Genomic DNA, 13291 nt, shown 5'->3' with positions numbered 1-13291 from the left:
CGCCGGCACACGGGGTTCTAGTCCCGGTCGAGGCACCGGATTCTGTCCCCGGTTGCCCCTCTTCCAGGCCAGCTCTCTGCTGTGGCCAGGGAGTGCAGTGGAGGATGGCCCAAGTGCTTGGGCCCTGCACCCCATGGGAGACCAGGATAAGCACCTGGCTCCTGCCATCGGATCAGCGCAGTGCGCCTGCTGCAGCACACCGGCCGTGGCGGCCACTGGAGGGTGAACCAACGGCAAAGGAAGATCTTTCTGTCTCTCTCTCTCACTGTCCACTCTGCCTGTCAAAAAAAAAAAAAAAAAAAAGTTAACATATGCATGATTATATGCTTAAAGTGAGTTTCCAAAACTATTTTCCATCCCATATGCCATACACTCTGATACTTTTATTCTATTTTTTTTTTTAAGCAGACCATGTCCCGGAAATAATTTTTTTTTTTTAAAATCTGAAAGGTAGAGTTAGAGAGAGAAGTAGAGACAGAGATCTTCCATCCACTCCATCACCAAATGGCCACAACAGCCAGAGCTGGGTGGATCTGAAGCCAGGAGCTTCTTCCAGGTCTTCCACACAGGTGCAAGGGGCACAAGTACTTGGGCCATCTTCTGCTGCCTCTCCAGGCATATTAGCAGTTGGATTGGAAATGGAACAGTCAGGACTCAAACTGGTGCTCATTTGGGATGCTGGCACTGCAGATAAGTGGCTTAACCTACTATGTCATGGCGTCAGCCCCTATTTAACTTTTAAAGGCCGATTTCCCTAAATTGATCTTATGATCTACACTAATGTGTGTTTACCCTATATGAAAAACACCTTAGGCATTGTTTTTTTGAAACAGGTAATACCGGGAGATATAACCAATCATGTGCTATGGGAAGGGAAAACTAAGTACCAGCAAAATTAAGTAGAGGGGCTGGTGCTGTGGGGCAGCAGGTAAAGCTGCTGCCTGCAGTGCCGGCATCCCGTATGGTGCTGGTTTGAGTCCTGGCTGCTTCATTTCCCATCCAGCTCTCTGCTATGGCCTGGGAAAGCAGTGGAAGATGGCCCAAGCCCTTGGGCCCCTGCATCTGCATGGGAGACCTGGAGGAAGCTAAGGCTCCTGGCTTTAGATCAGTGCAGCTCTGGCCATTGCAACCAACTGGGGAGTGAACCAGTGGATGGAAGACCTCTCTTCTCTCTGCCTCTCCTTCTCTATGAATCTTTCGGGGGAAAAAAAAAAAGTAATTAGAAAAAGGGAGGGGGCTGGTTCGAGTCCTGGCTGTTCCACTTCCGATCTAGCTCTCTGCTATGGTCTGGGAAAGCAGTAGAAAGTAACACAAGTCCTTGGGCTCCTACACCCACCTCGAAGAAGCTCCTGGCTCCAGATCGGCATAACTCCAGTCGCTGCAACCAACTGGGGATTGAACCAGCAGCTGGAAGACCTCTCTCTCTGCCTTTCCTTCTCCATCTGTGTAACTCTGACTTAGAAATAAATAAGTCTTTAAAAATAAAACAAAATAAAAAACAAAGGGGAAAAAGGCATTCGGTCTAACAGCAAAGATGCCAGTTAGGATCCCCATGGCCCCTTTCAGAGTGCCTCATTTTGAGTCCCAGCTCTTCCCCCAAATTCCAACTTCTTGCTAATGTGGACCCTGGAGGCAGCAATGGCTAAAGCAGTTGGGTCCCTGCCACCTCCACAAAGGATGTAGATTGATTTTTGGGCTCCTGACTTCTTCCTGGCCTAACCCAGGCTCTTACAGTTATTTGGGGAGTGAACTAACAAACTGGAGTTCTGTTTCTCCAAAAACAAAAACAAAAACCAGCTAAGTAGGGAGAGGAGGCAAGAGGCAAGTATGTATTTAGGTAAAATTATCAATTCTATTATTTATTTGAAAGACAGTAACTAAGAGAGGGATAGACACATCTTCCATCTGCTTTTTCACTTCCCAAATGCCAACAGCAGCCAAGGTTGGGCTGGGTAAATGTCAGGAACTCCTACTTTGCTGGGACCCAAGTACCTGGGCCATCATCTGCTGCCTCCCAGGTATATTAGCAGGAAGCTGGCTCAGAAGCAGAGGCAGGGGGGCCGGTGCTGTGGCAGAGCAAGTAAAGCCACTGCTTGCAGTACCAACATCCCACATGGGCAGTGGTTCGAGTCCCAGCTACTTCTCTTCCAATCAGGCTCTCTACTATCCTGGGAAAGCAGAAGATGGCCCAAGTCTTTGGGCCCCTGCACCCACGTGGAAGACCTGGAAGAAGCTCCTGGCTCCTGGCTTCGGATCAGCTCAGCTCTGGCCGTTGCAACCATTTGGGGAGTGAACCAGTGGATGGAAGACCTTTCTCTCTCTCACTATGCCTTTCAAATAAATAAATATATCTTTAAACAAACAAACAAAAAAAGCAGAGGTGGGACTCTCTCAGGCACTCAGATATGGAACGCGAGCCTCCCATTCAGTGGTTTAACCTGCTGCATCACAACACTTGCCCTTATCAATTCTATTTTAGACAAAGAACGTTGGGTATTTGGCAGACATCTGTGGTAGGTAACTTAACTGCAGCATGGAAATTGGGGCTGGAGCTTTAAGGAATTGTAGGATGTAACTACTACAGAGTAGTTCAAATTATGGCAGGGGATGAGCTGTCTCGGGAAGAATAAAGACAGAAGAAAAATGATGAGGCTAAAACACCTTTATGGTTATAAAACAAAAAAGTCTCAAGAGGAGAGACAGCTCAGATGCAACTGACCTAGAAATACAAGGACGAACAAACAGCACCGGGTTTGTTGACTAACAGTAAGAGGTCCCTTGAGTGCGTGAAGGGAGAAGCCAAATTCAAAAGGATTAAGCACTGGATGAAGAAAATGAAATACGCAGAAGTTCCATCAGACCCTTTCCCGCTTTGGTCTTGCTCCAGAAACACCGCAGTCATGGGGGTCTGTTTTTTTTTTTTTTTTTCCTGACGCTCCAGATAGTGATTTGAATAGTTAAGTCAAGCTCTTCTTGGAGCAGTGTCCTAGTGCCAGGCTAAAATCAGCTTGGTCGCTCCTGCGCGGTCAGCGCCCACTCTCAGCGCCTGGCTTGTCCCCGCCGACCCCCGCCGCACCCCTGGCCTGGATGTGGGAGGCGAAGGCAGTGAGCATCTCCTGCGCGGTGAGGTGGGCGCCGCGCATGATCAGGCGATGCCTGTCTCCTGCGGAACAAACAGACGAAATGAGCCCAGGGCTGAGCGGCAGGGTCTAAGAGGCGCGCGGGGCAGCCTGCCACCCCTTCCCGCCCGTCTCCCTCCCGGAGCCCACCGAACAGCACGTCCACGCAGGGCTCGGAGCCATCGTGCCTCACGTCCACAACCACCGAGCAGTTGAGATTGGTGGAGCGCACCTTCTCGCTGCTCACCGCCTGGAGGAAGGTCCTACGGTGCGAAAAAAGCGTGAGCGCCGGGCCGAAGAGGCTACAGCCCTGGCGGAGGAAGGCGCGCCCCTTCCCGGCCCCATTTCTCCTCCCCATACCTCGTCGACTCCACGTTCTGTTCGAAGGGGCAGAACTGAACACGGACCTCCTTCACCGCACGGAGCCCGAGCCGAGCCAAGGCCGCCGCCATGGTGACCTCCGCCCCGGAAGGACTCGCGCGGCCGGAAACGTCCTTCTGCGCGGGAAACTGTGAATTCCTGGGCTTCCGCCGCGCGTGGTCTCTGCGGGTTACAGATTCCCGGCCGCTAGCCGGGCTCCGCCGCCGGAGCAGGAAGAAGGCAGGAAGAAGTGGTTTCGGAATAGGGCGTGCAGGGGCCCAAAGTAAGCAGTCAACACGCACTATCTCGAATAGTCCCCGGAACCACGGCGAAAACAACTTTAAATAGCGTAAAGCCCCTCTGCAAGGCTTTCCCCTTGCGGACCCTACCATGCCAGATCTAGGTTAACCCTGCCGTAACCCTGGCCCCTTCCAAGAAGACATTACCGCTGCAGAGGTGACCTATATACCAGGAGGTAAACTCCTTTCGGCTAACTCCGAGTAACCGAAGCTTAAACGCGAAGGTCCTACAGCCCAATGACTGAAAATTATGCGGAAGGGAGGACCCGCTACCATTGACCTTGGGACTCATCCAAGTGTATGCTTAGCTCACCTGTCTGGTTCCCCATGAATGAACTGTTTTTAACTTTCTGACTCTGCTTTCCATTGCTTTTTGCTTTTCCTGCATCTCTGCCACTTTTAGTCCTGAGGGGACTTCACTGCATGGGAACTAGGCCTGACACCCCCCCCCCCCCCAAGATGCCGACCTTCCTGTTCTAGGCTGTGCCTTTGCTCTTTACTGTAGATTCCACGTGCTGGAGTGATCTTGCCTGCTTGGCTTATAAATCCAAGCTCTGTGTAGGCTGTGGCTCTCAGGAATGCTTTCTTCCAAGCTCCCAATTTTAAGCTTCTTTAATGTGCAATGCCAGACGTCTGGGCTTTTCCAGCCAGAGATGGGTTTCTCTGACTTTCTGGCTCCTTAGGATTCAGGACTGATGCCCAGGCAGGAAAGAAAAGGCAGGTGCCAACGAGAGTGCTGGTGTTGCCTCAGGGCAAGCCAGGCCTGCTGATTTCCCACCAGGTAAGCCTCAGGGCTAGGTCCTCCTCCCCACAGTGTGCTTAACAGCTGAGGTGTCTGGGCTGGGAGTGCTCCAGGCCGAAGAGGGGGCTCCAAGTTCTCCAGGCTGTTGAGGCTGCTGCTGGGTAGTTCCGTGGTCTGGACGTCATTACGAGCACCTGCAAGGCACAGGAGGAAGGCTGAAGCCCGATCAGTGGTGACCGGGGTGTGGGTCACAAAGCAGTGAGGGAGAAGGGAGGAAAACCTGGAGCGGGGGGGAGGGGAGAGACTCACAGCAACAAGGGGACCTCCTGTGGACTCGAGTCTTGGGCGGGGGCTGCTGCAGTAAACACAGCAGGGCTCCATCCAGCTGCTGGAAGATGCTCAGCGTGAATAGACTTTGGCGAAGTTCTGGGGACAGCCCCCACTGCTCCTCTTCCAGCAACTCCCTGACCACTCCAAAGTCCTGTCTGAGCTGCAGCGCCCCCTGCAGGCTGGAGGCCGAGGTACAGTGTGACCACCTGTCCTTGCAAACTGCTCTGGCCCACCACCTGTCCCCTTGCTTTTCCCAATTCCATGCATCCCCCAGTCACTCTGCCCTTTCTCCCCACCTGAACCGGATCCCATGGGTGAGGATGTGGTCAAGCCAGGCGCGCAGGATGGCTGTCAGTGTGGGACCGAGGACAGGGGCCTGGGCTTGGGGTGGCAATCCCTGCAGTCCTTGCAACACAGGCTCCAGTACAGTGCGGATCACAAATCCAGCGTACTCACTAGGAACGCTGGGAAGTTCTGGAGGGAAGAGAAAGGACAGGATGTGAGGCTATGGAGAGCCCCTGAACTCCTAAATGGAGTGTTTGGACTAAAGCAGTAGGCTTTCAAGAGATGGGAGCCAGAGGTCATGATGATGATGGAACCATTGGTATAGAGCCAGGATTTGGAGAGGTGGGGACACTATTATCTATCCCTTGAAATCCTCGAAGTAGAAGCTGGGCTGAGGAATTACCGGAAGAGAGTCGAAGCCGCCAGTACCGACCCCGTGGCATGTGGAGCTCGAAGCCCTGTGTGGCTTGTTTGTGACACTCTTGAAAAAAGAGATCTAGTGACTCTTCAGGCAGGAGCTGTGGGCACAGGGAAAAAGTAAAGGGCGCTTGTCAAATTATGCTGCTTTTCTGAATCTGGGTGTTTTATTTACCTGGTATCTGTAAAACCCCAGAGGGGGGAAAATGTGGACTGCACATTTTCCAAGGAGAGATGCCACCCACCGCTTTTACTAGATTTGCCAAGAAGTCTGGTCCCAAATTATGAACAATTGCCTTGCTCCTCTCAGCTTGGTTCAGAGGATGGAAAATCCTGCAGGTTAATTTTATTCTATTGATGAGAGAGAGAGAGGGAGAGAGATTATCCCTACCCACTACCCAAAAGGCACATGCCAGAGACTCAGGGAGGAGAGAGAGATGATATGATTTTCAGGTTAGCATCTCTGCAAGGAAGGCAAGAACTGAACGTGGTCAATGAGACTCACTGACCTGGCCAATGTCCTCACACTGAATGTTCTCTGCAGTAACATAACCCATAAAGCAAGACAAGGCCTATGTGCTGGTTTTGTTGGTTTCTTTGGCTTGTTTGGTTGGTTTTGTTTTTGGAGGGAAATAAGATGCAGTAAAGAGATTCTCCACCCTACACGAGAGGAATTCTCCTCTTACACGAGAGGAATCCCAAGAAATGGAGTACATGGCAGCAGGTGAGGCCAGCGAGCTTGAAGAGAAGAGAAGAAAGGCCTGGGCTGAAGCCCAAGTGGCTCCTGGCACCTCTGAAAATAACCTGTCTAAATCTTAGCTCTTCCTGTCTTTCCCAGCAAATCAGAACCCCCTTCTCCTTCCTTATTTACGCCAAGGAAACCACCTGTTGTCAGTGGATACTGTGAAGAAACTCTGCATTCAGCACTCTGAGGGAATACAAGCTGCACAGTATGACACTGACATACTCCCTCCCCCTCTCTCTCTCAGACCTTGCAGTTTCTAGCTGGAGAGAAAACTCACAAATGCCTGAGCTTTGTCATTCCAGGGCTGTATGTGCTGGAGCACCCATAGCAGACACTCAACAATGTAATCACCAGGCAAGGCGCGAGGCATGGAGAATGCTTTGCAGTGTTTGGTTCACACAGTGGGCACACTGTCCCTGTCCCTTTTGTTTCGTTACCACCACAACTACCAAGAGCCGAATCTTTCTTATATCTTTCTTATATCATGTCTTCCCACCTCCCTTGCTTTCTACTCCTACAACTAGATCAAACTTCTATCACCTTCCCTCTTCTCCTTCTGCTCTGCTCTTACAACAGCTCCCCATCACTCATTAAACAAAGCCCAATTTCTTTGGGCTGGTGTTTAACCTTCCACAATTGGATGCCAACTTCCTTTGCCTCCATCCCTACCTCTCCTCACTACACACACACACAGCTTCTGTTCTGGGCAAGCTCTCTCTACCTCTCCTCAAGTATCTCTGAACTGTCCATCTCCAGTAACCTCTGTTGCTCCGCTGAGGCTGCCTAGTTCTTGCATGCAACATTCTGTAAACCGTCTGCCCTACTCATGATGAGCCTGCTCAGGGGCGTGTTGGGATTGGAGACAGCAGTAGATTAGGTGGAAATGGCCAGCTGACAGAGACACATGCTGGAACTCGGGGAGCCAGAAGAGCTAACGTGGGAGTTCACAGCACCAGGACACTGTAGGGAAGCAGAAATACAGGAAAAGAGTGGAAGGTCAAGGACTAACCTCTACAGCCATGCCTCATTCAGGGCAAAGAAGAGAAAATTGGGGGCTGGCACTGTGGCATAGTGGGTAAGGCCTCTGCCTGCAGTGCTGGTATCCCATGTGAGAACGCTGGTTCAAGTCCCAGCTGCTCCACTTCTTATCCAGCTCTCTGCTATGGCCTGGGAAAGCAGTAGAACATGGCCCAAGTCCTTGGGCCCCTGCACCCGCATGGGAGACCCAGAAGATCCAGAAGAAGCTCCAGGCTCCTGGCTTGGGATAGGCCCAACTCCAGCCATTTGCAGCCAATGGGGAGTGAACCAGAGGACGGAAGACCTCTCTCTGCTTCTGCTTCTCTGTACTCTGCCTTTCAAATAAATAAATAAATCTTTTTTTAAAAGACAAAATTGGACAAGAAGAGAGAACAAACAAAAGATATTTTCCACAACAGGAATAGATAAAGTATAAAATGGGGAGAAATTTAAATAAACATGTAAGAGCTTTATTCATAAATATAGAAGAAAAATCTTAGAACAAACAGCAAAGTGTGGATGAGGGTTACCACTGTGTGACACAAAATCAGAAGTAGAAGTTGAAATAAAGTGCTCTTTCTCCTTAAAAATCTTAGGAGATACTTTCTATGTCAATTTTGTAAATTATCAGCATGTATTTAATAAAATGCAAATTAAACTTTTAAACAGAAGAGAAATATTGTATTAAAAACTAGTAAGTAAAAGGAAAGATAAGATCATTTATCCTGATTTTTCTCTATAAAATGTACCTGGGATGACCAACTGAATGAACACAAGTTTCTCTTTATGGGTGTAATCTGAATAATAAATGAAGGAGAATGAGCAAATTAGAAATATCACCCCTTGGGCCAGCATTGTGGCAGAGTGGGTAAAGCTTCTGCCTTCAATGTCAGCCTCCCTTATGTCTGCTCAAGTCCTGGCTGCTCCACCTCCTATCCAGTTTCCTGCTAATGGCCTGGAAAAAGCAGCAGAAAATGGCCCAAGTGCTTGGGTCCCTGCTGCCCATGTTGGAGACCTGGATGAAGTGCCTGGCTCCTGGCTTTGGACTGGCCCAGTCCTATACATTATGGCCCTCTGGGGAGTGAATTAGCAGATGACAGATAGTGTCTTTCTCCATCTCTCTCTCTCATCTTCCCCCCTCCCTGTAGCTCTGCCTTTCAACTAAAAATTTTTTTTTAAGATTTTTTATTTATTTATTTGACAGGTAGAGTTTGTCGCTCCCCATCTTCGTGGAGGAATGACACAGGACCCTGCGCTGTTCTTTCATCTGCTCGGCCCTTCCTAGGTTTGCTGCTGGTTCTTCCCGGGTTGGCTACCATCCCTTCCACCTCCGTGGAAGGGCAGTTCCCCCTGGCCACTTTCCCCACTTCCGCAGGGGAGCGGCACACCGCCGGCCGGCTCTCTCGGGGGCTGCACAGGTGTTCCTTCAGATAGATGTTCCCCTTAGATGTTCCTGGTGCATATTGTCTCTCTCCTCCTTTATAGTCCTCTTCCACCAATCCCAACTCTGCTACCCACACGCCGAGTACGCTGCTCTCCTCCAATCAGGAGCAGGTCCTACAGTTTATTGGTTGAACTGGAGGCAGCTGTGTAGAAGCTGCTTCTCCCTTCTCAGTGCCATATTGTGGGAGAGCAGATGCATAGAATAAGTCTTAATTCCAGTAACTTAGTCTAGTCCGGGTTGCTCCCCACAGAGTTACAGACAGAGAGAGACAGAGAGAAAGGCCTTCCTTCCGTTGGTTCACCCCACAATGGCCGCCATGGCCGGCACTGCACTGATCGGAAGCCAGGAGTCAGGCACTTCCTCCTGGTCTCCCATGTGGGTGCAGGGCCCAAGGACTTGGGCCATCCTCCACTGCCCTCCTGGGCCACAGCAGAGAGCTGGACTGGAAGAGGAGCAACCAGGTCTAGAACCCAGTGCCCATATGGGATGCCGGCACCGCAGGCGGAGGATTAACCAAGTGAGTCATGGTGCTGGGCCCAATAAATTTTTTTAAGATTTATTTTTATTTGAAAGGCAGAGCTACAGAGAGGTGGGGGGGGGGGGTCTTCCATCCAGTGGTTCATTCCCGAAATGGCCACAATTGCAGAGCTGAGCTGATCCAAAGCCAGGAGCCAGGAGCTTCTTCCAGGTCTCCCACGTGGGTGTTTGGGTCCAAAGACTTGGATCATCCTCTGCTGCTTTCCCAGGCCACAGCAGAGAACTGGATCGGAAGTGGAGCATCTGGGTTGCAAACCGGTGCCCACATGGGATGGCAGCACTGCAGGTGGCAGCTTTACCCACTATGCCACAGCGCTGGCCCAATAAATCTTAAAAAAATAAAATAAAAAGAGGGGCTGGAGCTCTGGGGTAGTAAGCTAAGCCTCTGCTTGTGGTGCCGGTATCCTATATGGGTACAGTGACCCGGCTTCTCTTCCAATATTCTGATCCAGCTCCCAGCTGATGGCCTGGGAAAGCAGAAGATAACCCAAGTGCTTGGGCTGCTGCACCAACATAGGAGACCCAGAAGAAGCTCCTGGCTCCTAGCTTCAAATCAGCCCAGTTCAGCTGTTGCAGCCATTTGCGGAGTGAACTAGCAAATGGAAGACCTCTCTCTGTCTCTCCCTCTCTCTTTGTAATTGTGCCTTTCAAATAAATACATTAAATATTAAAAAAAAGTCAAATAATGACTTGACACTTCAAAGAAATAAATCTTCCCCTTTAGAACCTCTAAGAAAATAATGAACCTCGGCAATATTCATCAGTGGCTACTAACACAAAATGAAGAGTATGACACTGGGGAGAGGGAAGGGGATACACAGATGAAACAAAATTGACTCTGAGTTGAGTCATTAATGCCTTGGTGATGGGAATATTATATTCCTCTCCACATTTAAGTGTGTTTGAAATCTCCCTTAGGAAGAGTCAAGGAGATAGAACAAAAGTGAACACAGCACGGCCAGGGCTGCGGCATAGTGAGCTCGGCTGCCCCCTGCAGTTCTGACAGCCCGTATTGGAGTGCCAGGCTCCTGGCTTCAGCCTGGACCAGCTCCGACCGCTGCAGCCATCTGGGGGAGTGAACCAGCAGATGGAAGACCGATTCTCTCTCTCTCACTCACACTTCTTTGAAGTAGATGAACAAACCTTTTAAAAAGTGAATACAGCAAGAAAAGATAAATCTAGCAGACTTCAGGGGCTTCCAAGCCACTGAGATCTTCCATTCTCCCCCTTCCACCTGATTTGGTACAGATCAGGGCCTTGTGCTGCTACTGTCGGGGCCCCTGTTCTCACCTGGATCTGCGCAGCCAACATCTGGATCTCCACACTCAGCTGCTGCTCCACCTCCAGAGCTGAGCTTTCCTCTGAGGCCAACCTAGACAGAGCCTCCACCTCACGCAGTAGAGGCTATGGGTGGAAACGGAGTATGAGGGCTCGGGCCAGTGCAGGCTGCTCTCCTGCCCACTCCCCTCCCACTCACAGGTAGGTCCTTTTGGATCAGCAGCAGGAAGGAACGTGGGGCCCATGCTGCCAGGTGCCGCTGAGTCCTTCCCAAGAACCACAGCAAGGTGGTCTGCAGGGTACAGAGCCCCAGGGCCGTGGGCGCAGGACCTGCGGACGGGAGCAGCAGAGTGAGCATCTTTAGGCAGCACAGGCACCTTGAGGAGGAGGCGGGCTTCAGAACGGAGAAGGAGAAAGGGGGCTCTCCTCAGCCCCTCATCTCACCTGGAGGCCGACAGAAGAGCAGTCCTGACCCTGGTTCTCGGAGGGCGTCCAAGAGAGGAGGAAAGAGCTGTTGCAACAACTGCATAGTGTGAGAGGATGCCGGGAGGCTGTTCTGATCCCTGACGGCTGATCCCAAGGCCTGGCAGAAACCTGAGCATGGAGGGGGGAGTCTGAGAGAGGGCAGCAACCTGGGACTGTGTCACCTCCAGCGCCCCTTCTCACCTTGGTCCCAGCTCCAGACAAGGGACTGATGGTGTAGGCTGTGACACAAGGAAGCCAGCTCCTTCTCACACTCCTGAGGCAGTGACGCTGTGGGAAGAAATGACTCTGGAGCCGGAAAACAAAGCCTCGGGTGCCACATCCCTGCCCAGTTAGGGGTGGGGTGGGAGGGGAGGTTTCCCTCAAGACTCAAGACTTCGCCTTGGAAGCTCCAATGGGATGGTCTGAACCCTATTCTTTCCAAAGGGCCTACCCAAACGCCCACCAAGTCCCAGCACTCACCCTGACCCAGTGCCTGACCCAGCTGTCGTGCCGCTGCACCGGGGTCTCTCCAGGGTCCCAGACTTAGGTCCAGACTCTGAGCACCGGCTGCCCACAGCAGGGTCCAATATTGGCTCCACAGGGCCCCAGCCCCTCCAAGTCCCAGTCCCCCGCCGGCGGCACCCGCCATGCCCCCCACCAGGCCCAGAAGCCCTGGTAGCAGCTCCCGTTCCTCCTGGCACCGCCTGCGGAGCTGGTCCTTTAAACCGCATCCACTGAGCGCCTCATTGAGCTGCCTTGCCACCTGGCAACCTCGCTCCTCCGCCAGGAGGCGGAGCACACGGGCTGGGGGAAAAGGGCGAGCTGCCCCGGGAACGTGGCTCATGGCTTTTCCCTGCAGCCCATGGTAGGTGGGAAGTGACTGCAGCAGTTCGGCGAGCTGGGAGGACAGACCCGGGCTGGCGGGCGCCCGACCCAGAGCGCGAAGCTGCATCTCGATGGCGGCATCTAGGCGCTGGGCTGCTAGTCCGATGGGGCGCGCTAGGAGGAGCGGCTCGGGAGTCTCCCGAAGGCCGATTCGCTGGTGCACCCCTCGGGGAGTGTGCAGCCGCAGGTCGCGGCACAGCTGGGACCAGGCGCCAGAGCCGGGGGATGGCGAGCAGGCACACAGGGTCCGCAGGAGGCGCACGGCCGCTTGTAGGTGGCGGGCGCAGTCCCGGGCCTGGAGGAGCTGCTCCCGCTCGCGGTGCAGCCGCAACAACACGGCCCGGAGACGCTGCAGCGCGGGAGGCATCGGGCCGCCAGCCGCCGGCTCCCGCCTCCAGTCCGCAGAGCCAGCCTCATGGTCCTCGCCCGCGTCCTTGGGCGTTGGCCGCCACAGAGCTCCGCCGGGCCGGGGGTCCAGGCAGGGGATGCTCCCGGCAACTGGTAGCCCAGGGCAGCCACGAACCTCCTGGCGGAGAGCAGCCACGCGTCTTCCCTCCCAGGGCTCCTCCCCAGCGCCCCCAGGCTGTGCCCACAGCGGGGACGCGGTCGTGAGCGGAGGCAGGGGGCCACTGGAGCGAGATGCCTGGGCCATCGGGTAGCGGGTTCGTAACAAGCTTAACGATTCCCGCTTCCCCGAGCCGCCCAACGCCCGCCGTGGCCGGGACTCCGCCCCATCCCTAGAGCCGTCAGCGCTTGTCCGCGAGTCCTGGGGACCGTCGTGAACTCTCTCGCGCTCCGTAATCGAAGTCTTCCGCCCCTAACAAAGATGGCCACCACCCTGTCCTACCCCGCCCTTGGGCGGGTATTGAATACTAAACTATCTGTCACTTTCGGGGTCTTGTAGACCGGAGATGGCTCCGATTGCGAAGACTGGGGGGTGGGGGGTGGAGGGGTGGGGATCAAGCTAGGTGGGAGATGTGACTAAATGGTGGAGGGTCCCTCTGGGCAGAGGCAGCCCCACTTGGGTCTATCTGCGGTCTGGACGTTTTCAGTAGGCTTTTACGCCCCCGGTGGCGGGCGGAGGTCTCTGGCGACTCACCCAGAGCCCCCTGACACGGCACCGCCTTCTTTTCCTGTAGACTGCCCTCTGAGGCCCGGCTGCCCACTAGGGGTCGCTGCTGCACCCCCGAACTCTGCAAGGAATTCAGTTCTGAAGACTACAGTGAAAAGATAAAAGGGACTTCCAGTTCCCCGCTACCCTGCTCATCTCGGTCACGCCTGTTTTCAGTTCGCTGTGCTTAGACCCGCGACCGACCAATGACCCGAAGAGCTTTCGGGGGTTTGGGAGGTTCAGGCCCTACCCTTGAG

The 13291-nt window shown here is 53.2% G+C and overlaps 2 protein-coding genes across 6 annotated transcripts; both read right to left on the bottom strand.

Annotated features, from left to right (window-relative positions):
* Positions 1–2647: 2647 nt before the first annotated feature.
* On the bottom strand, positions 2648–3586 carry MRPL53 (mitochondrial ribosomal protein L53). The gene is made up of 3 exons (XM_002709719.6): positions 3480–3586; positions 3270–3382; positions 2648–3163 (listed from the first exon to the last, which is right to left on the bottom strand). Exons 1-3 carry the CDS (start codon positions 3569–3571, stop codon positions 3027–3029), a joined length of 342 nt encoding a protein of 113 aa, XP_002709765.4. The 5' UTR covers positions 3572–3586; the 3' UTR covers positions 2648–3026.
* A 786-nt stretch (positions 3587–4372) lies between these two features.
* CCDC142 (coiled-coil domain containing 142) lies at positions 4373–12709 on the bottom strand. Of its 5 annotated transcripts, none has more exons than XR_016229275.1 (9): positions 11519–12709; positions 11240–11326; positions 11018–11156; positions 10773–10903; positions 10586–10699; positions 5539–5653; positions 5147–5324; positions 4830–5029; positions 4373–4714 (listed from the first exon to the last, which is right to left on the bottom strand). XR_016229275.1 is itself a non-coding variant. In XM_002709621.6 (9 exons), the coding sequence occupies exons 1-9, from the start codon at positions 12573–12575 to the stop codon at positions 4458–4460; spliced, it is 2289 nt and encodes a 762-aa protein (XP_002709667.3). In that variant the 5' UTR covers positions 12576–12709; the 3' UTR covers positions 4373–4457. The 5 variants fall into 5 exon arrangements, 4 of the variants coding, with proteins under 4 accessions (XP_002709667.3, XP_051693007.3, XP_089182379.1 ...); XM_002709621.6 differs by having other exon boundaries at positions 11018–11167; XM_051837047.3 differs by having other exon boundaries at positions 4830–4908; positions 11018–11167.
* Positions 12710–13291: the final 582 nt, after the last annotated feature.

This window comes from Oryctolagus cuniculus, chromosome 2, assembly GCF_051225735.1.
Source record: "Oryctolagus cuniculus isolate XC-2025 breed Fujian yellow rabbit chromosome 2, ASM5122573v1, whole genome shotgun sequence".
Classification (NCBI taxonomy): Eukaryota; Metazoa; Chordata; class Mammalia; order Lagomorpha; family Leporidae; genus Oryctolagus; species Oryctolagus cuniculus.
Note: the sequence above shows the minus strand (reverse complement) of the source record. Positions and strands in the feature narration are given on the sequence as shown.

Bases quoted from the DNA above. Each gene is read 5' to 3' on its own strand.
- MRPL53 (XM_002709719.6), bottom strand. From the start codon at position 3,571: ATGGCGGCGGCCTTGGCTCGGCTCGGGCTCCGTGCGGTGAAGGAGGTC. The intron at 3,383-3,479 runs GTATGGGGAGGA...TTCGCACCGTAG, and splicing joins CAGAACGTGGAGTCGACGAG to GACCTTCCTCCAGGCGGTGA. The intron at 3,164-3,269 runs GTGGGCTCCGGG...TTTGTTCCGCAG, and splicing joins CTGCGTGGACGTGCTGTTCG to GAGACAGGCATCGCCTGATC.
- CCDC142 (XM_002709621.6), bottom strand. From the start codon at position 12,575: ATGGCCCAGGCATCTCGCTCCAGTGGCCCCCTGCCTCCGCTCACGACC. The intron at 11,168-11,239 runs GTGAGAAGGGGC...CTCCATGCTCAG, and splicing joins TGTCTGGAGCTGGGACCAAG to GTTTCTGCCAGGCCTTGGGA. The intron at 5,654-10,585 runs GTGAGAACAGGG...CTGTGCCCACAG, and splicing joins TGTTGGCTGCGCAGATCCAG to CTCCTGCCTGAAGAGTCACT.